Source organism: Manis pentadactyla, chromosome 3 (assembly GCF_030020395.1).
Source record: "Manis pentadactyla isolate mManPen7 chromosome 3, mManPen7.hap1, whole genome shotgun sequence".
Classification (NCBI taxonomy): domain Eukaryota; kingdom Metazoa; phylum Chordata; class Mammalia; order Pholidota; family Manidae; genus Manis; species Manis pentadactyla.
Window position 1 is genome coordinate 120,734,993 of NC_080021.1, and position 25,287 is coordinate 120,760,279.

Genomic DNA, 25,287 nt, shown 5'->3' on the forward strand with positions numbered 1-25,287 from the left:
AGAGCTCCTGTGTCTCTTGAAACAGTGAGATTCCTATCAGTCGATCCAAGAGGCTTTCTCCTATCCATTCAACATGTCAGTATTTACAGAGCCTCTGCTGCTCCAGCCTGACCTTGTCCTCCGACAGGCTCAGGAGTCTCAGCCTCCCACTCAATTCCTCTGCCTGTCTTTCCAGGGCATTCTTTTCTTTATCCTGATGCCAGTGACCCTTCCATCCAAGGGGATGTCTGGGACATCCACCTCACTCTTTGCATGCACACTGCTTCCCTCTGTAGCCCCTGGAGTCCATGGCCCCTTGTTACAATTGCTCCCTGGCTTACCCTCTCAACTCCCATGCCCCTCTCTCCTTCCATTGCATGTAGAGGTACATCCCAGCTCTGGTTAAAAACACCTGCACCCAGGTAACTGAAAGTGGATGGTGAAGAATGCAGACCTAAATGCATGACATGTCCAAGATAGGCATGGATTTCAGGTGGGCTCTTGGTTGCCCCAGCCTACGGTCCCCACCCCCCACCTAAATGCTTGTTTTGCCTTAGTCCTCTTGCCTCAAGTCCCCAGAGTTGCAACCTCCTCATGCTCAGCCTCAGGCAGCTTGCTTGCACTGGCCTGGGTCCAGCCCTGCATGGTGTGCCTGGGCCCTCTTGGGAAGAATGGCTGCTGACCCCTCTGCCTCCTGCCACCCCATCCACATGACCCAGTGGGTTTGACAGACATGGGTCATGATGAGCAGCTCTGGCATCCTGTGGTCAGACACATCCTCCACCAGGGCCAGGGCCTGACAGAGGCTGATTTATTTGAAATGGTATGCAGCCTGGCTCCAGAACTTGAGAGACGCCATGGTGATTCTGCCACAAACCCCAGGGCATCTTGCCAGCACAGATCCATCTAGGGTGTGGGTGCCTGAGGCGGGCCACAGCAGCTCCAGTGCCCAGAGCTCAGCCGGCTCCTGCTGCAGGGCCCTCTCCTGCTCCAGGCCACCTCCTGCAGCATTTCATGTCATCTGGTAAATGGGTGCAGCAGGGTCCCAGGTGTGGAATATGCTACCTTCACAACCTAGAGAGGCTCTGTGTGTGTCTCCTTGTGGTGGAACATCCCACATGCCCCTGCCCTCCGGATGCCAGATGCCTTGCTGATGTAGCAGGTGCCTGAACTCTTACAGGCTCCCACCCACTTCCAGGTTGTAGGTGCCCTGCCAAAGCCTCTAGGGCACTTGCATCCTCTTCCTCTGCTCTGAGCAGTGCCATGTCATCACTGCATGGGCCATCTTGTTCTGTGGAATGTCCAAGTTCCCTTCTGCTATAACATGAACAAAGGCTGGGAAGCTAGTGTAGTTCTGGGAAAGACTGACTGTATTATCTCCAGTCCACGTGCATCTAAACTGCTTGTAATCCTTTCTGACTGGGCTAGAAAAGAATGCATTTGCCAGCCGCCTGGGAATGTCCCTGTGGGGAGGCTGGATAATGTGCTCTGGCTAAGATGCCATGTCCAGCCCAGCTGCTGCCACTGGGGACACTGCTTGGTTAAGTCTACCAGTCCCTTGTCATCCATCATGACCCCTCTGGCTTTTGCAGGGGCAGGACTGGTGGGTTACATGGGGATTTGACAGGGACCACCTTCTCTCATTCTGTAAGGCTTTGAGGGTGGCATTGGCTTGGAGGTATTGCTTATGATTTACTACCTTTCCTGAGGAAGGAAGGAGTTTCAGAAGTTTCCACTTGGCATTTCTGCTGCAATAGGTCTTCTCTTACAGGTGAGGGCGCTGCAGCTAACAGGATGTCCAGCTTCACTGCTAATTAGGGACTAGGGAAATGACCAGTGAGTAGGTCTGTGGACCGAGCTAACACTTGAGCTGAACCCTCCTTCCTCCTTAGTCCCCTGCAAGTAACTAAACATAAGAGCCCTAACTGTACAACTCTTAGAAGAAAACAGAAGAGGTATGACTCTGTATTTAGCAGTAGATTCTTAGATAAGACACCAAAAGCATGAGCAACCAGAGCAGAAAAAAATTGGACATCAATGAAATAAAATCTTTTGTGCTCCAAAGGACACTATTGAGAAAGTGAAAAGATAACCACAGAATGGGAGAACATTTTTTGCAAATCATATCTCTGATAAAGGACTTTATCTAGAATATATAAAGAACTCTTACAGCTCAAAAATTAAAAGACAAATAACACAATTCACAAATGGGCAAAGGATCTAAATATTTCTCCAAAGAAGACATACAAATGGCCAATAAGCACATGAAAAGATGCTGAGAACATCATTCCTCATTAAGGAAATGCAAAATAAAAAAACTCCACAACAACATACCACTTTACACCTACAAGGATGGCTATAATAAAACATCAGATAATAACAAGGGTTAGTGAGGATGTGGAGAAAGTGGAATCCTTCACATATTTCTGGTGGGAATGTAAAATGGTATGGCTACTGTGGAAGACAATCAGGCAGTTCCTTGGAAAGTTAATATTTCCCCAGAAATATATAGCCAAGAGAAATGGGAACATATGTCTACATAAGAAATTGTACAATAGCAACAAATGTTCATAGCAACATATTATTACTCATAATAGCTAAATGGTGGAAACAAGCCAAAAGTCCAATGGCTGAATGGATAAACAAAATGTGGCATATCCACACAATGGAATATTACTGTCATAAAAAGGAATGAACTAATTGATACATGTCACACCATGGAGGAGCATGGGCAAGGTGATGAAATGTCCTAAAATTGACTGTGGTGATGGCAGCAATACTCTAGATATACTAACAACCATTAAATTCCACACTGTAAAAGGGTGAACTGTATGCTATGAGTTACACTTCAATAAAGCTGCTACACAAAAATGGTCTGAATGTTTCTAAGTTTGGTGCCTAATTTTCAGTTCTCATCTCACTAGACCTCTCAACAGGAATTCAGAGTTCTTTCTCTCTCAGAAAATACTATCTTCACTTGGCTTTGAGGCCATCACTGTGTTCTGACTTCACTGCCTGCTCCTCCTCTTTGTTTTGCTGGATATTCCTCATCTTTTTATCCTTTAAATAAAGGAGTGCTCCTGGGCTCTAGCTTTTAACTTTTCTAGCTACTCATTGTCTAGGTTATCTCATCTAGGCATATGGCTTTAAAAATCATTTATATGGTAAGAGCTCCTACATTTATATTTCCAACCCAGACTTCTCCCTTAAATTCTAGACTCACATAATTAACCATTTCCTCATGTACTAGGCCAATTCAAATTAGTTGTATACTAGGCAATTCAAATTTAGTATATATAAGACTGAACTTTTTATTTTCTACTCCAATTCAAACTTAGTATATATAAGAGTGAACTTTTTATTTTCTACTCCCACACCTGTGCAAATCATATCCTTCTTCTAAGTAGTAGCTTGTTTTTCCAGTTGTTTAAGTTATAACATTTGAGCCATTCTTGGCTTTCCTTTGTCTTTCACATCCCCTTCTAACAATTCTGTCAACCTCATCTTCAAAAATCTAATGAGAATCAGACTGATTAATACTAGTTTCAAAACTAGCAGTCTGGTCCTGGACACCATCATCTCTCACCTGGGCTATTTCAATAATCAGTGCACTCGTCTTTGTTTTGACTCTTGCCCCCACGTGATGCTTCTGTCTATTCTCCACAAAGCAACCAGAGCAATCCTTCCAAAATATGATTAGATCTTGTCATACCTTTCTTTTCAAAATCCCTCAGTAGCTTCTCATCTTACTCAACGAAAAATCCAAATCCTTACAATTGCTCATAAGGTCCTCCATGGTCTGGTGGTAAGATTTTATGATTTTTCACTTCTCTTTCACTCATTCCATCCAATCACACTGGCTGCCTTGCATGTAGAAAAGTGTCTAGCAGAGAGTAAGTGCATTTAAATAGTTGTAGAATAAATGGATGATTTGAGCAGAAACCAGGTTGTAGTAGACTGAGGAGTAATATGAGAAGTGGAAAAACATTTTTACAGAATTTGGCTAGAAGGAGGCATAAGATGTCAGGTCTTTGGAGGTGGAGGGGGAACAGGGCTGGGACAGTTTATTTTTAAGGTAGAGTCTTGGTGGGTTTAAATAATGATGGATAGTAGCCAGGAAAAGGGTAGGCTGAATAACTGGGATATTCCAAATAAATGACCAATTGTTGAAGCAAAGGGTAGAAGGAGCATAGAAGTATGTTAGGAGCTGGGCCACCTCTCAGCTGAATCACTATAGGGCAGATAGTTATCTTAGAGAACAATTATTGTGAGCAAAACCCTTGTTCTGAGAAGAGAAAATAGGCATTTGGTATGATTTCTTTCCATTTTTCCATTCCTGGTCCTGCACATTTCCTTCTTTGCTGCTACTCTAGTCTTAGAGAGATGAGGGTGAAAGTGAAGTGAATTCACATTTTTGAGCATCTACTATATGCCAGGGTGCTGTGCTAGTGTTTGCTGTGCACGCATGTGTGTTTACATCTTCACAGCAGCCTTGCAAGACAGAAGTTTAGCATGCCATAAACTATTTCATGACAGAGGGTAAGATGGGAAAGGAAGGTAATGGAGTTTTAGGAAGGGGAGGGCAAGGGGAGGATGCTGCGGAGCAGAGTGTACCAACACAGCAGAGTGAACCAGAGCTCCCACCAGAAAGTAGACTCACTCTGTTCCCACCTCCTGACATCAAGCATTTGCTGCACATTGAAAATGGGGATGTGGTAGTGTGTATCAGTGTATGTTCTGGACTCCCAGTAAAGAAGTTATTGCTGGCTGCTAGGACATAAATTGTCTATTGCTGCTTAACAAAAATGATAGCTAAAAGATAACTCTTATGTTGTTAATCATAGTATGCCCGAGAGAGTTCTAGCTTGTGATTACATGCCACAATGTGTTCTAGGATTATATTTCTTTGAGTGCCAAGATGTGCTATACATTGAGTGAACTTCACCATGGTTTCACCATCCCACTGGGATCATTTAGGTAAAGTTCTCTAGTCTGTGACCTTAATGAAAGCAGTCAATTCTTCCTGAGGCCCAAACTGGATTTGATTCATGTACTTTCAGGGGCTGTGCTGGTGAGCATACTTCTGAGTAACTGATGAGAGTAGATGATAAAAGCTCTTCTCCACTTAAGCAAATAAAGTAGCAGAAACACTAACATCTTTTAGTTTTATAACCCAGTGCATAGAGGATGTGATAGAAGTGGATAGAAAATACAGTGTTCCATTATACACACTAGAAATATTAGTTAGGGACAGTTACTGTGACCTGAGAAAGTCAAAGGTGGAGGAACTTAATAAAAGCTACATGTGCAGGGGTGGGAACAGCAGTGTGAAAGCAGGTAATTGATGCAATGAAGGCTCTAATCACCTTGAAGGAATAATTTCTTTCCATAAAGCTTTTATTTTAAAAAGTTATATTGAAAAAAAAAGTTGTATTGAGATATGCTTTACATACAATAAGCCATACATATTTAGAGTATATAATTTAATGTTTTGATGTATGTATACATCTGTAAAAACATTACTGTAATCATGAAAATGAAAGTTTCCTCATAGCCCACCCTCCTGCTCTCCAATTCATACTCACAGAGTTGTCCATAGTATTTCTTTTGATGGCTCCCAAGTCTGTAGTGATGTTCTCATTCATTTCTGATAATGGGAATTTGTGTCTTTTTTGTGTTAGCCTTCTGAGAGGTGTATCAGTTTCATTGATCTTTTCAAAGGACCAGCACTGATTTTCCCTATTGTTTTTCTGTTTTCAATTTTGATGATTTCTTCTCTGATCTTTATTTCCTTCCTTCTACTTGTGTTAAGTTAATTTTGTTCTTCTTTTTCTACCTTCTTGAAGTGGAAGTTTAGACTATTATTTGAGACCCTTTCTCTTTTCTAATATAAGTACTGAATGCTATAAATTTCTCTTTAATTGCTGCTTTTGGTGCATGTCACGAATTTTGATATTCTATTTTCATTTGTACTTTCCCTTGGGACTTCCTCTTTGACCAGATGAATGACTTAGAAATGTGTTAATTTCCAAGCATTTGGGGATTTTCCTATCTTTTCTTTTACTGAGTTCTAGTTTGATTTCATTATATCTAGAGAACATAGCTTATATGACTTTAATTCTTCCAAGAGTGTTGAAGTTTGTGTTTTGGCTGGAATGGTCTGTCTTGGAGAAAAAAACATGCATACTTGAAAAAGAATGTGCACCCTGCTGTTGCTGCAGTGCCCTGTGGACAGCTTTAAATGCTCATACTATAAAAGAAGAAAGTGCTAAAATCAAGTTAAGCCTCCACATTAAGAAGCCAGAAAAGGAAAAGCAAACTGAATTAAAAAGAAGGAAATATACAGGAGTTGAAAGTTTTGAGGTAGGAAACAATAACAGTGATATAGCATAGAAAATATATAGTAGAAAATAAATAAAACCTAAACATAGTTCTTTGTAAAATAACAAAATTGATAAACCTCTAGCCATACCAATTATGAAACAGTAAGAGAGGGAGGGAGAAAAGAAAAGAATTACCATCATTAGGAACAAGAGAGGACACCACCACAGATCTTGCAAACATTAAAAAAAGAGTTATATTACAATGACTAAATTTAATGATAGAGATGAAATGGACAAATTCTTTGAAAGTTACAGACTAACAACAGTGACTCAAGAAAAAAGTAGAAAATCTGAGTAGCCTTATATATACGTAAATAAAGCTTCCCACAAAGGAATGCCAGGCCCAGATGGCTTCACTTGTAAATGCTACCAAATATTTAAGGGATAAATCATACTAACTATATAAATCTCATTCCAAAAATGAAGGAAGAAAGAACATTACTTGTTTTTTTTAGGCCACAATGATATTACAAGGAAAGAAAACTAGAAACCAATACATTATATTGAACATAAATGCAAAAATTCTTAATAGATTTTACCAAGTTGAATCCAGGAATATATAAAAAATGATAATGCATTATGACCAAGTGGTGTTTATCACAAGAATACAAGGTTGATATAACATAAAGAAAAGTAACCACTGAATTAACAAAATAGGAGGAAAACCATATGATCTCCTTAACAGATGCACAAAAGTGTTTAACAAAATTCAATGCTCATTCATAATACAAAAATATCTTAGCAAACTAGGAATGGAAAGAATATTCTTCAAACTGGTAGAGTTTCTGAAAGACCTTCGGCTGACATCATCTGTTAATGGTGAACAGCTGAGTACTTTCACCAAGACTGGAAATAAGGTAAGGATATATACTTTCAAGGTTTTTATTCAACATTGCATTGAAGGTTCTAGTCACTACATTAGGCAAGAAAAAAAAAGGCATACAGGTTGAAAGGAAGTAAAATTGTCTTTTTGTAGATGACATGATTGTATATATAGAAAAATTTAAGGAATCTATAAAAAGGTAAATAGAATTAGTAAATTTAGAATATATAAAATATACAAAAATCTGTCTTCCTATATACCAGCAATGAGCAGTTGAAATAAAACAATAACATTTACTACAGTATCAAAATCATGAACTACTTAGGGATAAATTTAACACAATATGGACATGGCCTACACCATTAGAACTGCAAAACATTCCTAAACAAAAGCAAAGACCTAAATAAATGAAGAGATATAACATGTTCATGAACTGGAAGATTAAATAGTGTTATGATGTTAATTTTTCCCAAATTGTTCCACAGATTCAATGCAATTCTCATCAAAATCTCAGCAGGCACTTATAGCTTATTCAAAACTTTATATAAAAAAACACAAAGAACCTAGAATAGCCAAAACGATTTTAAAAAAGAGAACAAAGTTGTAATTCTTGAACTATTGGTTTCAAGATGGACTATAAAGCTAAATTAGTATAGGACAGTCATATGGATTAATGGAACAAAATAAGAGTATGGAATGGACCCACACATATATGGCCAAATAATTTTTGACAAAGGGGGCCACGGTAATTTAGTGGAATGTCAAAGGACATTCTTTTCAGCAAATGGTGGAGGAACAACTAGCTTTCCATATGGGAAAAATGGACCTCTATCTTTACCTTATTCCATATACAAAATTAACCTCAAATTGGATCAAGTATCTAAGCTTAAAATATAACATTTAGAATTTCTAGAAAAAGATACAAGAGAAAATCTTCATGATCTGGAAGTAGATTTCTTGGTTAGGACACAAAAAAACAGGAGCTATAAAAGAAGATATTGAAAAATTAGACTTACAAAGTTAAAACTTATGTGCCTGTTTTTAAAGAACAATGATTACAAAAAATGGAAAGACAAGCTACTGACTGGGAGAAAATATTCACAAAACACGTATCTAACAAAGGAGTTTTATCCAGAATATATAAAGAACTATTAAAACTAAATAAGGAGGCAAACAGCCTGATTAAATTGGGCAAAAACATTGGAATAGACACTTTACAAGATAAGATGTATCAATAGCCAATATACACATACACATAAATGTCAACATCGGTAATCAGGGAAATGCAAAGTTAAACCACAGTGAGTACTACTACATACCCACTAGAATGGTGACAATTAAAAAGAACGATTATACTGAGTATTGGTAAGAATGTGAGCAATTACAACTCTCAAACATTTTGGTGGGAATTTAAAATTATACCATATTTTGGAAAACAGTTGGGTCTTTTCTTACAAACATAGCATTTACACTGCCTAGCAGTCTTACTTCTAGATATTTACCCAAGAGAAAAGAAACATATATCCACACAAAGACTGGTACCTGGATGTTCATAAAGGCTTTATTTAAAGTAGACAAAAATTTGAAACAATGTAAATGTTCATCAATACTGGTGATATATAAACTGTGGTATATCCATAACAATATAAATAAATGCATTAGCGCTACATGCAGTAATGTGGGTGATTCTCAAGACATTATGCTGAAGAGAAAAAGCCTTACAGAAGAGTATTATACATACTGTGCAATTAATATTTTTATGAAGCTTTAGAAAAGAAAAATCCAATCTATAGTGGCAGAAAACAGATCAGGGGTTGCATGGGATTGGGGAATACTGACCGGGATGGGTGCAAAGAAATTTTAGGGGACATGAAAATGTTCTGTATCTTTTTTTCTTTTGAAAAATGTTCGGTATCTTGGTGGTGGTTACACTGGCATATTTAATTCTTAAAACTCATCAAAAGTTTTGATAACTTAAATGGGAGTATTTTTATAAATTAACCTCATTAAAACTTATTTTTTAAAAATGGAAAAGAAATAAGAGGCATTACCAATATAATCAGGCTTAAAACTTTTGTAGTTCAAATCAAATTCTAGTTCTTCTCTGACAGTGTTCTGGTCATCTTGACTGAACTGAAAGAACCAAAAATGTCAACTTTTATTTCCAAACACTTTTGTAGATAATGTATTATTTATACAGCTATCCAATTCTCTACATATTATGTTGACATTTCAAATTTAAATCTCTTCCAGTGGTTTTGTGGGGTGAGCCTTCAGAATGTTGATTGTATACAAGTGTGCACATATAACTATTACTCAGAGAATTACAATTCTAACCAAATACTTTTTATAAAGATGATAGTTAAATGTAGCCCAGTGTTTTATTCTTCAAAACTACCTCAAAACCATGTGGTTTTTTCAGACATAGAAGGAGCACTGTAATAAAAAAAAAAATCCTTACTGGGCTTTTGGATTTTTAAAAATTTATTATCTATCTATCTATCTATCTATCTATCTATCTATGTATTTATTTTGGTATCATTAATCTACAATTACATGAGGAACATTGTTTACTAGACTACCCCATCACCAAGTCCCCCCCACAAACCCCATTACAGTCACTGTCCATCAGCGTAGTAAGATGCTGTAGAATCACTACTTGTCTTCTCTGTGTTGCACAGCCCTCCCTGTGCCCCCCTATATTATACATGCTAATCATAATGCCCCCTTTCTTTTCCCTGCCCTTATCCCTCCTTCCCACCCATCCTCCCAGTCCCTTTCCCTTTGGTAACTGTTAGTCCATTCTTGGGTTCTGTGATTCTGCTGCTGTTTTGTTCCTTCAGTTTTTTCTTTGTTCTTATAGTCCACAGATGAGTGAAATCATTTGGTACTTGTCTTTCTCCGCCTGCCTTTTGGATTTTTGGTTCTGGATAAACACAAGGCTCCTCAGACCATGACAGCCTTAAGTGATGGTTCCTTCTCTCAGCTCTTAGAGCAATTACTGGGTGTACTGTTTATTTGGAGACTTAACTCTTCCATGTTTACAAACTCTTTTTTCCAACTGGTTCTTTATCTCCCTGAGACTGCATTAGGTAGATACCCAAGTATTTATTGATGTAATTTTGCCCTATTGATTAACTGAATGGATTTAGCTACTTTGTTATACAGGACTTTCATTACAAATTGAAATAAGCTCAATGTTTAGTAATTCTGTAGAAATGTTGTAAGTATTGATTAGTGTTGATTGATCATGTTTAATTTACAGAGCTCTGCTGCTGTAAATTTCTTGAGAGTAGATGATGTAGAGGAGAAGGCATTAGCCGAAGGGCAGGAGACCTGGATTCTGCAGTGAGCAGGGACAGGGCTGGCTGGATCTGGTTTCACAAAGCAGGTACTGTGAGCCTCTCATGACCTCCCTTAGGACACGTGCTGGGGTCCTCATTGAGCCTCTATTGCTGGGTTTGAGGGTTTTTTTCACTCTCTGTTTGTACACCAAATATATTTAATTTTTGTTATCTTTCAGGTTGAGACCTTTGGAAAATATCTTGGAGTTATTTTCAATGGAGAAGACAATGGTCTGCAATTTGGAGATTTGCTTTTTAAAATGTTTTAATAATTAAGAGGCACACGTAGATTCAACACAGTGAATATATATAGTTCCCTCTGCTCAGCTATTCAGAGTACAGCCCTGAGGAGAGGGGTCTGGGGAGGGAAAGTGAAGTGGCATAGCCCTCAAATAGAAACTAAGTGACTAGGAAGAAAGTAGCTTAATTTAGGTAGCAGCATAGTCAATGCGATGTTGCAGTTAAATAAAATGGAGGATAATACATTCAGTGCTCAAAGGCAAGAATGTACCAGTGGGTGCCTTTCAGTCTTAAGAGCAAGAATTCTGTGCAGAATGCCCAATTTCCAGGTTGCAGTGGTCTCCATTAGACCCACTGCTTCCATCTGTCTCCTCATCTTACAGGCATGGATGAGGTGTCCTCCAGCTTGGATTCCATTGCATCATGAGCAAGGATTTTACTTTAAAATCTTTGCCTGCTTTAGCTGCTAATGATTGTAGACAAAGACCAGTGGGGAAAGAAAAGCCTTTGAGGTAAAGAGATTTAGTCAGGCTATTCTTTTTTGGAGAGAGGAAATGCATTACTGCCTTTTGAAAAAGATACAGATTTAAAGTTAAAGGAAAAAAAAAAAACAGAAGAAAACAAAATTAACTAAGTTTTTATTTTAGTGGTGTAAAGAAGTGCAAAGAGCATCAAAAGTCAGGAAAAAGAACTAATAAAACCTAGCTAAACCCTAGAGCAAGAGCCACCCAGTTTTCGTAGAAACTGCCCGAAGCTAACACGCCTGCCCTAAGTTAGATAACCAGAGGTGGGCAGTAGCCTCGGGACATAACCCGTGATAAGTCACGTAGACACGCTTGTGTGAGCTAGAGATTACGGGAAGCGGTTAGGTGACCGGGGCGTTCTCGTTTCAACTCCATTGGTTAAAATATAGAATATATAGAATGTGTTTTAAAATTATTGGTTGTAGAAATGCGCGGGCTTCGGTGCAACGGCTGTGAAAACCCTATATAATCCATACCTAAAGTTGCCTAGGGGTCGGCAGCTCGGACTCGACCTGCGTGTCAGGGGAGGTGCTGTCGGCCCCAGCTAGCTGGCTGAATAAAGACTTTGCTTGGATTTACATCTCCATGTCCGTGTGGTTTGCTCTCTGGGGAAACCCCAGAGTCCTGGACCCTAACAATGGTTATCATTGTTAACAGACTATTTGTGAATACCCCCAAAGACAGATTTGTGTGTAGGTTCAAAAGGATATACAATATTTTGTAAATAGGATCAAATGATACATTCAGTTATATAATCTGCTTTTCTCTTGACAGTATTTCATGGCTTTCCATAAGTACAGATGTGTATATATCTTTATTTTTCTGACTCTGGAAAATTCTATTGTATGTAGCAGAACTTCCTTAAATAGTCATCATTTTGTAGACATTTAGTTTACATTCCATTTTTCACTATTATAAACTAAATGGCAATTTTTTTTGCATATTTTTCCCAAATAACAACTCTGAATATTCTTTTCAAGTATTTTTTAAATTGGTTACAGATTTGTGAGTAGAGACACTTGTTAGCAATGGTAGAAGTGTTTTTGTCCTGAGAAGTCTTTTCCTTTGTCTATCCAATCCACTGAATTACCATGTGTACCTTTAGGATGTGGAAGACAGGTGCCTAACTCTGCTCCTCTCTTCTCTTCAGCACTTTGTGCAGAGAAGTTTCTCAAAGCAAAGTTGTGAAGTTAAGATGGTGGGGGATTTTAGGTTTTAGGTCCTGTCTTCTCTACACTGACTTTACTGTTTTTCACCTGATTCCTTGCCCCGGGGTTTCCTCTGAGTGCCCCATGGGCTCGTGGCTGGGTTCCACCAGGAGTGGGTTTTGTTCTCTCCTGGTTCCTTTTTTTCTAGCCCCTCGGGGTTTCCTGAGTGAAGGCGCTGCCCTGTGCTATACCATCCTTTAGTGCCTGGGCGGGTGACCTTCTGGCTCACTGGACAGATTAACTGGTGCTGCGTTATTGGAGAACAGCAACATTTTATAGTGTGAATATTCAAAATTTTACTTATCAGAGACAAATGAAATTTTAAGACCTTTTTCCCAAGTGAGGCCAGCTGGGAATTCCAGGCAACCTGTTAGGCAATGAGGATGTTATTACCAAGCAAAAGTGGTCTCTGCATCCTCAGGCCACACTGGTGATGGAGGTGTCTGCTTTGACTAGCCTCTTCCCAGCCCAGTACCATGAAGAGCTATTCAGATATTCTGGGACTGACCTCATTTTCAAAAAGACAGCCCCAGTCCTTGGGGCTGATGCTAAAAGGGATAAAAATGGAGCTGGGGTAAAGGCAGAAGATAGAGATCTTTATATCATAGTTCTTGGTGTTTATCATAGTGACCTTTCAACGTTCATTAAAAGTTATCATCATATACTGTGCCAAGGTAAAGTCTCCAGGAAACGTAGAAGGATAATAACTAAGCAACAGGAAGAAGTTTCTATGAGATTTGTAAATTCATGTAGTCACTTCTCAGGCTCGAGTGTCTTGGAGTTAAGGAGTACTACTGGGAAGCAACATTGCAGGTATTGTTAACCATCAGTGCACCTGCTGGGCAAAGGGAAAAACAGAAATGCTACAGGAAAGAGCAATCAAAGCACCCACTTTCTTGGACATGTGTTGCAAGGATGGGTGCAGCAATTAGGAATAAAATGGACATGGCGTTGGACATTTCAACACATGGATTGGCGATGGCTGGCTCTTCTGGCACCTTGGGGAAAAGGCCTGGAAGCTGGTCTTCTGGGTATTCCTGGAGTAACAGCAAAGTGGCCCCCCCAAAATCACGGTTATTTGCTTCTACAGTCCTTGTGTCCTGGATGCAGGTGCTGCATGATGGCAGGAATGGACGAGCTTTGGACTTAATCTGCATGGGACCTTGAACCTAGCTGAATCCTCTGGCTTGAGAATTATTGTGTTGCTGTTGTCAAGAAAAAAATGCTTAAAGAGAGGCCTGACTGTCTAATGTTTGGTAAAAGATTGGTGAGCAATCTAGCAGGGTTGTTAGGAATGAGTAAACAAGTATAGAAACATATTTTGTGCTTAGTGAGAGACTGTGCTGTAAAGTACATTTACTTAATCTGCATAGGCTGAATCCTCTGGCTTGTGGATTATCAAGATTTTATTGCTGTTGCTATTGTAAGTTATTAGATTGCGGAAGAAGGGGAACAAGTAAATTGTAAGGTGAGATTTCTGGAGGGGTGGCCTGTGGGTAAAATTGTAACATTTCCAGAATATCTCACCTGGCTTTAGGACATCTGCATATAAATAGGCATTCAGAGGTGGAAAGAAGTATGGCTTAAGTGCATTTGCATTATTCCTCAGGGGTGGAGAGAAGTTTATCTCCATATCAATGGGTGATTACCTGGGTAACAGAGGGTATGTCTGAACCTGAGAGTTTACTGGCTTGCTTGCTTGCTGGCTTCTTCCAAAGCAGAGGATAAAGATGGCCTGGGACTGCAGTTTGTGAGCATTAAACGGATTTTAAACTTAAAAAAAAAAAATGCTACAGGACACACTGAAGAAATTTGGAAAAAACCACAGCTGAAGAGTTGACAGGACTGGATTTAGATTAAGACAATGAATTGTAGGCAGCTCCCCTTTGTTAGATAAAAAACTTTACTCTGGTCCATCATAGGGAAACTGAGATCAAGACAATACCTACTTCTGGAGATTTCTAGGAAAGTGCCTTGATGCAAGCTGTTAGGTGTTCCTATCCTCAGAGGTGGAGTCTTGGGCATTACAGTTCTCAGGGCTACGAAGAGTAAGCCTGCTTTCCACTTCAGAGTTTACTTGGAGAAATGTGGGTAAAATATAGTACATACTGATAAACGCTGTGATAGAGTTTAATATGAAATGTTGTTAGAGGCAATGGAAACCCATTCAATTATAGATCACAGATTGGCTAGAAGCTCCTCTCTGACTTCGCAGTTATCAATAAGGAAACAATTACTTGTATAAAATGGTATTAACTCTCTATATTATTATATGGCAACACTATCAAGAGATGTTAAAATGTTCCTATCTGGGCAAAATGATTCAGAAATTCTAACTTTAATAATTCCTTTTATGGAAATAAGCAGATGCAGGAAAAGATCATGATAAAAAAATGCTCACCTCAGAACTTTTTTATTGTACTTAAAAGAAACAAATGAAATGTCCAAAAATTGGAAAATACTGAATAAATTATGGTGCATGATATATTTTACAGTCATTATGGTTTTAAAAAATGTTAACTGGGATTGGAAAATACTTAAAATGCTATAGAAAGAAAGGGAAGTTACTAAATTTTATATATAATATAATCAAATAATCAAAGGAGATCCCAGCAGTCCACAGAAGGGGGAAAATATTAATAAAATTCTGAATGAGAGCTAAAATGATGAAAATGTCATTACTTTTGACTCTAGATGGAATGAATCCAGTGGTTTATTCCATTTCTGTGCCTTGCGTATCACCTCAACTACATCCTCAAAGACTTTCTGCCTTCTAAGCTCTTACTGAGGGAAAAAAAATTGGTGTAGGCCTGCTTATCTGCAACTGGGCAGATTTTCAGGCCCATATATATATATTTCTAGAGTGATTTGGGAAAATTGGAGCCAGAATGATTGTGTAAAAGTCCTGCAGTAGAAAAGTTAATCTTAAGTGTTTTGAAATTAACGTATTTTCCTTTGAAAACTGTTTCTTTTTTTCTTTTAGTTTTCAGTGGGAATCTACAGGAGAAAATGAATTCTTGATAGACTATAATTGCAGTTATATTCTTTCAGATGCTATGAAAAGTATAGGGATCTATATTCTGATGGAAAGAATGAATGACATATCTGAAGTGAATAACTGGCACATTTAGACAGGGTCTCTTAAACTTAGCACTACTGCCATCTTGGGCTGTTCAGTTTCTGTGGGGGGCTGTCCTGTGCACTTAGGATATTAGCAGCCTCTCTGGCATTTGTCCATTATGCAGTAGCCTCTCCTCCCTGTGGGGACAATAAAACATGTTTTCAGACATAGTCAAGTTGCCCTGGGGTTGAGAACCACTGATATAGACAAATACGGAAAATTTGTCAACTGAAAGACTATGGCTTTTTAGTATGTATGTGTTGCATGTGCACACACACACATGCATATACACATACATGACATGTTTTTCTTCTGGATTTGGGTGCTTTCAGGTTAAAAAAAATATATAGAAAAGTATGACCACCTATGCTGTGGAAATCTGACTTCTCCCATAGACAGCTTAATGAATTATACTTTCCATTTAATGTTTTTCTTCCTAATACTAGGAAGTCAGAACTAGGCTCTGAAAAGCACAACTCCATTTCATAAGGGCTGTTTTCCTGGCTAATTAAATCCAAGAGAAAAACATAAAAGGTGATAAACATTTTATTCCCAACAGATCTCTACGAATCTCAAAAAAGCTTCACAATGCAAAGGATAATGAGAAATATTTCCTTAAATATTTCAACACATAATAAAAGGGAATTTCAGTGAAAATTCTAGCTTTCCATAATCACCACTGCAAGTCCCCCTCCCATGCCCCTAATTCATTCCCTGTCCTTCTCTTGCTGAAAACAGAGGAGGGAAAACTTCAGAAGATGGAGGGTATAAAAAAAAAACCTCAGGTACTTGTCTAACCTCTTATTCAGGCTCTCTTTACCTTCCCATTCCAACTTGGATTCTTCCATGGGGAGCCAAATTATATGACTACTCCACAGTTCTAGGTCAGACTTCTTAGTATCTGGGGGCCAATCACTGCCAAGATGAATACATAAGTCCCTATCACAGAATAATATCAAATCCTGGACAGGTCAGGATCAGGTTTGGCTGCATGTAATTTGGGAATTAAAAATAATAGTGGCTTATACAACATGTGAAAGAAATGTACAGGAATGTTAGCTCATGGCTTCCATCTTCAAGGTCACCTGGTATTCAAAAGTGATGCTAGAATTCCAGCCATCATGTTCATATTCCAAGAAGCAGAAAAGAGGAGGCCTCTTGAAAGAGCTTCCCTGGGAGATTACACTCATTATCTCACTGGCCAAGCTGGCAATCACATGGCCAACAACTGTCTTTGAGATGGGCACACTGCTGGTCCTCACAAAATTTAGGGCTCTGTAATTGAGCGAGGTGGGAGAACAGACACTGGCAGGAAGCAATAGCCTCTCTTGATTTGCCCTATGCCTGACCTGTGAGATGCTGGAATTTGCCTGATCTAAAAGTACATCCTAGTTTTCAGAAATCACACATATATTTGCCATTTCTATTCTTGATGAACATGGAGGGATAAACATGATAGTTTGGCAAAAGAGAGATTAGACTTCTTCAGGCTGTGTAACCTGAGGACAGGACAGGTGAATTCTCAGTGGTGAAATTGGTAAGTTAGTTTCCAAGTGGGCCTTTGCTCAGATACCCAGAGACTGTGGCTGTTCTCTATTCCATTATTTTCCATAAACAAAGACTTTACATGAACAGGAAAGAGGTGGCACAAGTGCGACCTCCTCCTTTCATCCTCGTGGCAGTGACCTTTCCTGTTGAACTGGAACATTACCTCAGAATCTGTCTCAACATGGTGTTTTGGCAGTTACTCTGATCCCAAAGACTTGGCATTGGTATTTAAATCTACTGGTCACCTTTAATTGCTTGAGGGAGTTTGCACTATGACAGAACCTCTAGGTATAATTCTTTATGTCATAGGAATAAACCTCTCATGTGGAACTTTGGGTGTATTCAGGTGATAAAGGTATGTAATTACAGGTAGCAGTCTTGGCATTCTTCCTATTTTACTACTGTGTGATCATAATCACATCACTGGGCTTGTTCAAAACCTGTTTTTTTTTGGCTGTTTACCTTACTGAACCATGAGTTTCTCAAGGGTGAGGACTGTATCTTACTCAATTTTGCATCCCTATGGTGCCTAGCTTGGTATACTTTCAAGAAATGTTTTATCAATTAATGAGTCATCTGTATCAGTCAAGGTCAAGTGGTTATCAAAGTAAATACTTTCCCAATAGCTGGTAACACACATACACTGCTTAAGATCAAGTAATAAAGGGAAGCCATGCCTGGAGAGGTCATTGGAAAATATGAGTGACAGAAGAGCACAGGTGAGACCACACAGCAGGGCTTGCTTATTCCAGAGCTGCCCAATAGATATTTGAGGAAGGACACAGGAAATTGGCTACCAGCTAATAAGGAAAGGGTAAATAAACTCTGAGCAGGTTTTTTTTTCTGAGACTCTACACATTTTCCTTCTTTTGATGACAGGTCCAGGTTCTGGGTTAACTTGGCTGTGTGATTCAGAGTTGTACAAATGTACAAATGTGATTCAAAGAAATGTACAAAGAGTCGTGTTTCATGAATGTGAGTGTAGCTGAAGTAAGATTGTAATTATGCTCCCCCTGCTTTAATTAAGGGAATCTGCTCTCACGGATGTGCTTTTTATAAATAGATAATTATAAACAGATTATTTTATAATCTTATAAATTACTTAATACTAATATCACTTATGTTATAAATATTGTCCCATTGAAAGTTTTGTTGGAAAAAAAGCCTACTAGTGTTAAAAAATTTGAAGAGCACTAACTTAGCTAGTTGACCCAAGTTTCATATTTACCTCTTTAAAATGACCACATTCTTAAATAGTAATCATGGAGAAAGATTAAGGAAAATAAGTCCCAAATGATTCTTTCTGCTCAAAGAGCAGGGCAGGTTATGAGTAGATCCAGGCTGATGCCTTCTAGGAAGGCTGACTGTTCCAGACCTTGGGTGGCAGCCCCCCACCCTCGGGAGCCCTGGGTGAGCTCCGCCCTAGGAGGGAGCACACCTGTATTTGGATTTCCAAGTGATAACAATGTCATACATGCTGTGGCTAAATGCACAGTTATTTCTGCATAGCTTCTCCACAACTCTGTTGAGCAACTACATACTCTGGTTAGAAGGCCTGGGCACCACAGAAGTAACAAGGCTCTCCTCTCATCTTCAAGTTTAGAACTAGTCCTAAAGAGTTACTCCCAACAGGAGAGAAGCAACACTGGAGTCTGTTTTCTACTCAAAAGCTTTTGCAGATTTCCTCTCTCCTGATTCTCGGTGGCTTCCTGCTCCCCTCTTGTTCAGTGCTGCTGGAGGTGGGGAAAGGGGGTGTTTGTTGGGATGGATAGGGGACCTTATGGACTTGTAATCAGAACCAGGGTTCAAATTCCTAGTTAGACCATTTCTCAGTAGTCTGGCCTTAGCCAGATTTAATGATCAGAATTAAAGTGTCTTTCTTTGTAAAATGGACATAACAGCATGGGCTTAGATGTAAAAAATACTTAGTAAAGTGCATGGCCTACAATAGGTGTTCAATAAATGACACCTTTTATTATCTTGGGATTGCATTGTTCCTGCATCCTTTCCTAAAGTGTCACTGCGTGTCTAGCGGTAGGCATCTCTGCCTGGAGGAGTTTAAGGAGTGGGTGGAATGAGTGAGTGAGTGAGTGAGTGAGTGAGTGAGTGTGTGTGTGTGTGTGTGGAGTGGTTGGTTGGCACGTAGGTAAACTGCTGGCCAGGCTTTGGCACTAATCTTCCCTCCCCATGCCTGTTGCCCAAAAATAATGCTTCTGATTAAGTCCAACAGGAGTATCCCTAAAGGGAATACAGAGGGAATATCAAAGACAAGTGGGGAGACAGAGAAGTCTCTGAAGACTAGTGGCTGCTTAATCCTTTGGCAAGAGTCTGTGACTACCCTGATCCCCAGTCATGAAGACCAGGTAACACCGCCCAGTGACCTGACAGAACAGGTGGCCTGCAGACAGCCACGCTGTCACCTAGGTGCCATTCTTTCTCTCCTCTGAAGCCCTTCAAACCATGTCATTGATAGAAATATTATACATTTTATAATTAAATTTATAAAAGCATTTAATGTGCCTGACTGGATATGCCATACACCTATTTCAGTAACTGGGTGCTTGTAGCACCCAAATTACAAAACAGCAAACAGAACAGACAATACAGTAACCCCTGTCTGAATTTCCAGCCATCTTACCCCACACACTGCAGCCCTGAAAATCTGAGCATACATGTTCCCTGACTTGCAGTTACATCCCAACCAAACTTTCCTGGGAAGCAAGAGAGTCAGAACTGCTTTAAGAAAGAGTATTGTCTTGCTATATACCCACCTCTTCAGGGCTGCCATTCTCCAGAACTTCCCTTGTATGTTTTCTTTCTCATCTTGCCAGCATCAGCACTTTGCTGCCATTCATTTTACAAGGACATCTGCCACTTATCCCAACAAATGGCATTAATGCAGTTCAGAGCATGGAGATTTCCTGAGTAGGAACTCATAAATGTGTAGACATTACTGCAAGACTGAGGGGCACTACAGGTTTTAACAAAGGCTAAATGCCAAGAAATGGACAAAGTTAATGTTGATAAAGCCTCTGTCAAGACATCCGCACATTGCTGACTGCAGATAAATGTCCCCATACCTGCGTCTGTCACTAACTAGCACTGAGAACTTGGGCAATCCAGGCACTTTATCTTGCTGGACCTCAGCTTCCTCACGTATAAAGCTGGGAGAGGTGTACCACGTCTTTTACTGTTCAAAATCACTTTTTCCCTCCGGGTCTTCTCCTGACTTCTCTTTCGATTATCTGGAAAAGTGCGGGGGTTATTTCTGCCACGTTATACTCTCCCCAAGACAGGCCAGAAGTTGGGTCGGCCTGGGGCGGTGGAAAAGGACCGGAACTAGCCATTCACTGAGAGTCTCCCGGGAGCCAGGGGCCTTCACGCGCCTTCATTTTCGTCCCGACCTCAGCTCGGACCGTGTGCCGAGCACGACCAAACCCGACGGCTCTTCAAAGTAGGCCAGGGAAGCGCGAGTTGGGTTAGCCGTTTCGACCGCACTTCCACCTCCAAGGAACTCAAAATACTCGGCGGCTAATTCGACATTAAAATAGCCCAGGAATCCTTGAGATTTCTTCCGGGGCTGAAGACAAGGTCACCATCGAGTCCTCAGGCGAGCCCAGAGAGAGCTCCCGAATCAAAGTCCCGCCTCCTTTCAAGAGCGTAAAAACAAAACAAAGAAAAAGAAAAAGAAAAAGAAAAAGAGAAAGACAGGTCCCTCCCTTCCCACCCGTAGTGACGGGCGCAGCCTCGGCGCCCCGCGTCCCGTCCCAGCCTCCTTGGCCCCGGGGACCCCGCCAGACGCCACACGCAGCTCGCAGCCCCGGCGGGGCCCGGAGGCCGAGTACGCGGAGCCCCGGGCAGGAAGGGTCGCGGCGCGCCGCTCGCAGCCCCGCGGCCGAAGCTCCAACGCCCCAGAGCCGCGCGGCCTCGCCCGGCCCTCCCTCCGCCGCCCGCTGTGCATCTGCTTCCAGGGCAGATGGGCGGGGCGGCGGAGCCTCCTCGCGGCCGCGCCTCTTCTCGCCGGTCCTCCCCGCAGCGCGCGACTCCGGGGCCGCGCCGCCCGCTACGCCGCGCGGACTCGCGTCCCTCTGCTTGAACCGGAACCTCTTGCCTAGCCTGCCGCCGCCGCCGAGGACCCGGGCGCCGGCCGGGAAGCGCGGCGCCGCTCGCCATGGCCGCGGCGGGGTGAGCCAGGCTCGGTGGCTCAGTCGCGCGGACGCGGGCGCTCCTCCGTCGCGGACGGGCCCGCCGGGACCGGGGCGGGCGCGCGGGGAGGCCGAGGGGAAGCCGGGGCCGCCGCCGCCCATGGCGAGGCCGCGCCGCCGCCGCCGCCGCTGCTGACCCGGGGTCGGCCGCGGCTTCCGCCCCCTTTCGCGGCGGCCGGCGGGCGGGCCTCCCCTCCACGCCCCCGCCGCCCGCGCCCCGCGCCCGGGAACTCGCAGCAAGGCGAGCGCAGCAGGAGCCGGGGGGCCCCCGAAGATGGGGAACACTACCTCGTGCTGCGTGTCGTCCAGCCCGAAGCTGCGGAGGAATGCTCACTCCCGGCTGGAGTCCTACCGGCCCGACACGGACCTGAGCCGCGAGGACACGGGCTGCAACCTGCAGCACATCAGCGATCGGGAGAACATCGACGGTGAGCACGGGCTGGCCGAGCCCCTGCCCGTATCCATGGGGCCCCGTCCGCACCCCGGCGTGCATCCGGCCGGGTCCGCCTTTGCGTTCTGAGCCGGCGCATACCCCGGGCGCTTCGGGGCCCCCAGCCTCCGACCCCTGGGCGAGTGGAGCGGGAGAACCGGGGCGGAGGGGGCGGGTCTCGAGGGGCAGAGCTGGTCCTCGTTCAGACGGGCCGCGCTGGCGCGGGGGCCGCCCTGTGTGAGCCTCGCCGTGAGCCAAATTCTGCGCGAGAAGGGCGAGCTTGTTTGTCCTTTAAAAGGCGAAGGCAGGGGGTGATCATCGGCAGAACTGAGAAATGGATTCCCATTTGGGAATCCCAGTCTCTACCTAGAGTTGGAGAACAGGGTTGGCCTGTAGCAGCTCCGCGGAAACTTACAAATTGACCCCAGTTGGCTGCGCCCTACCTCCATTTCCGTTAACAACAACAAAAAAGGGATTTTTTTGGGTGGTGGTGCTGGGGTACTGGAGTCAAATAATTCTACCCGAATGCTTTAAAAAAAATCTCTTTAAGTTATTATCAGAATGCTTTGAAGTCGCCTTTGGGTTAAGTAACCCAGTTTTTACTTGGGGTTGAATTATAGTCCTGTGAATTTCTGATTGTTCCGAGGGACTTTTAGTTTGGATTAGTGTTTGCAAAGGATAAAGGACTGATCCTACACCTAGTAATTGTTAGTTTATCTTATTGGTCTTACACTATCTTTACTAGTACTATCTTATCAATAAGCTTGGAGGTTCAAGATCATGCTTGAAATGCAGTTTACATAATTTTCAACTTTAAAAGTTTTGAAATTGAAAATGTTTTTCCTCAGTTTTTCATTTTTTAACCCCCAAATCTTCTCACAGTTGATGGAGTTCAGCTAATCTGAAAAGAATTATCGTGTGAATGGATTGACACAAGCTCTGTCATAATTCATTCTTGTCGGGTTTAGGATGGAACATTTCCTCTAGTGTGGAGAGCCAAGTTTAAACTCTGCCAAAGGAAAGAATTCTCTCATTGTTTGCACTCCTTTAATTTCTTCTAAATAGTAATGTCATTTCTTTAGGATAGCAGCTCTATTGAATGGGTACCATATATAAAGAGACTAATAAAACATCTGGTTTACAGGAGGCGCTTAGTTAATCAGGGTTCCATATGACATTTCTAGCGTTGTTAGACTCCATTATCTTAACCTACTCTTTAGTTGTCTTTCAACCACAGCCATACTTTATTTTTAAATTTGTGCATTTAAAGGCTATAGGAGGATATTAAGGCCAGGTCTGTCTTGATGGTCCCAAGCACCTGAAAGAAGTGTTTAGTGTATAATGAAGACTTAACAAGTATTTGATTTTAAAGGAATGAGTGAGTGAATACGTTTATTATAGAAAGCCATTACTTAGTCCTATGCAATGTTGGCAGGCAAAAACATTAGGAATAATTTCTCCTTTATGTTGTGCACTAATATCAGGTAGAGGCTTTATGCTTTAAATAGTGGATTAAAAAACATACAAACAAAAGAAGAGACACATTTCTTTGAGCCAGACTACTTACTATTACTGACTAAAGTAAGGAAATAGGAAAAAAAAAAAAGTAATTGTAATCAGCTATTTGGCATTGAGGCCGAGAAAGATTTTGCCAGAGAGAAATAGAATAATATAGTGTGTTCTTTCATGTGAAAGAAATCTAAGTTTTGGTCATAAATCATTTTTGTGAAAGCATTTGGAAGACAACCAGCTCTTGTTTTGGTTGTTTAGGATAGTTTAAGAGACTATAGGGCAGGAGAATTTCTAATCTAGGCTGCAGTGTCCACTCAGCGCAGAACTCAGGTGATGGTATGATGATGCTAGTTTAAGTCCAGAAATACTAATTTACTATTTAAACAATGTTCAGTCTGCCAAATTCAATAAGTAATATTTCCAGGATTTCCCTGTCTAGCAGTTCTTGACATTGCTTTTAGTTAGACCAGAGATCTAGGGCTGGGCCTTGGTATTAATATGTTTCAAGCTTTACAGGTAATTAATTCTAAGATGTAGCTAAGGTTAAGAATCACTGGCTGGGTAAGTCTTGGAAGTGTCACCTGTGTTCAGGGGCCTTTCTGGTAGAAATTCATACAGTGAGAGGCTGGGAGAAGAGAACAGATTTGTTTGAGTGAAGTAGCATATAGCTAAATATACTAAATAGTATGTAGATACAGATATAGATAATGTAACTTCTGAGTTACATTAATTGTTAGATGATTGGTAAATATTTGAAAACTCCTGAAGAATTCTTGATTCTGGTATGTAACAACAGCTGAAGCACTCCAGTACTACCTTTCTTAAATCCAGAAAGACATCTCAGACAGCCAGAATTGAAAGGTTCAGAGAAGTTCATGGGGCTTCTGTGATAGGTTAGTTTCTTTAGATCACAGAAATATGAGGTATGTATTCACATTATCCCTGACCCTACACACCATGAGTGATATTTGTCATGTAGGATTTCAGTGGCTGAGTTAGAGCTTCATGAGCCCAGCAGCTCCTTGCCCTGTTTGTGTACTCAGTGTACCTGAACAATAGGTCATCCATGCTTTTGAAGTTTACATTAGACTCACAGCTCCCTAGGTGTTATTCTCACACAATCATTCCCAGATTGAGAAATAACAAAAACACTTAACAGCAATGGTAGTAATAATCATAACCCTTCTGTATTGTTTACTGTGTGCTGTAAGTGCTTGACATCTGTTTAGTTATGTAGTGCCCACAGTAACCCTATGGCAGTGTTATCCTTGAAGACAATGAGGCAGAGAGAGAAGAGTGCCAGAGAGAAGTGTCACACAGTCAGCTGGTAGTGACACATGGAGATTTGCCGTTGTTGCTTGGCCAGCCATCATACGTGAACTAGTCTGGGGTTGCCTTCTGAGGTGGGGTGTCTGTCATTGTTGTCAGAGCTACAGTTTCTCTAAGAAATGTCATCTGTCTGCAACAGACTGGACTTTCCTGATTGGATTATTTCTGTGGGAAGAGAAAAAGGGATGGACTAAAGGAAATTTAAAGTTAGGAGAGACCAAATAAATCAGGAAAGCTGTCACATCTGTACCATGAAGTCAGTGTAGGGTTTTGCCTCAAAATGATTGGTAGCATTCTCATCCTCTATAGATCTGCCATTGTTGACAACCCATTTCTTTGTCATCCCATATCCAATCTGCTAGGAAAGCATGGTGCTCTATCTCCAAAATACATCCAGAACCTGTCCACTTGTGAAACCACTCCTGCTGCTCTTCTGAGCTAAGCAGCCTAACTGGACTCTCTGCTTCCACCCTCACCCATTACAGTCTGTTCTCAACATAGCAGCCAAAGCAAGATCCTTTCAAAAACTTAACGCCCAAGTCCTCTGCTCAAACCTGCAAACTCCTTATTTCACCTGGAGTAAAGGCCTCATAGTTGACTTTTACAATGGAGTCTCTACACTGGACTCCAAGGCCCTTTGC

The 25,287-nt window shown here is 41.4% G+C and overlaps 2 protein-coding genes across 3 annotated transcripts in view; one reads left to right on the plus strand and one right to left on the minus strand.

The window, feature by feature from the left end:
* Positions 1-11,929: 11,929 nt before the first annotated feature.
* LOC130683091 (collagen alpha-1(I) chain-like) lies at positions 11,930-22,254 on the minus strand. Its single transcript, XM_057499358.1, has 4 exons — positions 22,249-22,254; positions 21,732-22,066; positions 19,942-21,691; positions 11,930-15,759 (listed from the first exon to the last, which is right to left on the minus strand). Exons 1-3 carry the CDS (start codon positions 22,252-22,254, stop codon positions 20,713-20,715), a joined length of 1,320 nt encoding a protein of 439 aa, XP_057355341.1. The 3' UTR covers positions 11,930-15,759; positions 19,942-20,712.
* CCNY (cyclin Y) overlaps positions 21,295-25,287 on the plus strand; it is a 271,410-nt gene continuing 267,417 nt past the window's right edge. Inside the window, exon 1 of one of the 2 annotated variants that reach the window (XM_036920246.2) lies at positions 21,295-21,803. In XM_036920246.2, the coding sequence (XP_036776141.1) occupies positions 21,650-21,803 (154 nt within the window). In that variant the 5' untranslated portion in view covers positions 21,295-21,649. The remainder of the gene's footprint in view (positions 21,804-25,287) is intronic. The other variant, XM_036920247.2, reaches the window with a different exon arrangement.

Excerpts from the sequence above, each read along its gene's own strand:
- LOC130683091 (XM_057499358.1), bottom strand. Across the intron at positions 21,692-21,731 it reads GCGGCTCAGGTCCGTGTCGG|CTTCGGGCTGGACGACACGC; the intron begins GCCGGTAGGACT and ends ATTCCTCCGCAG.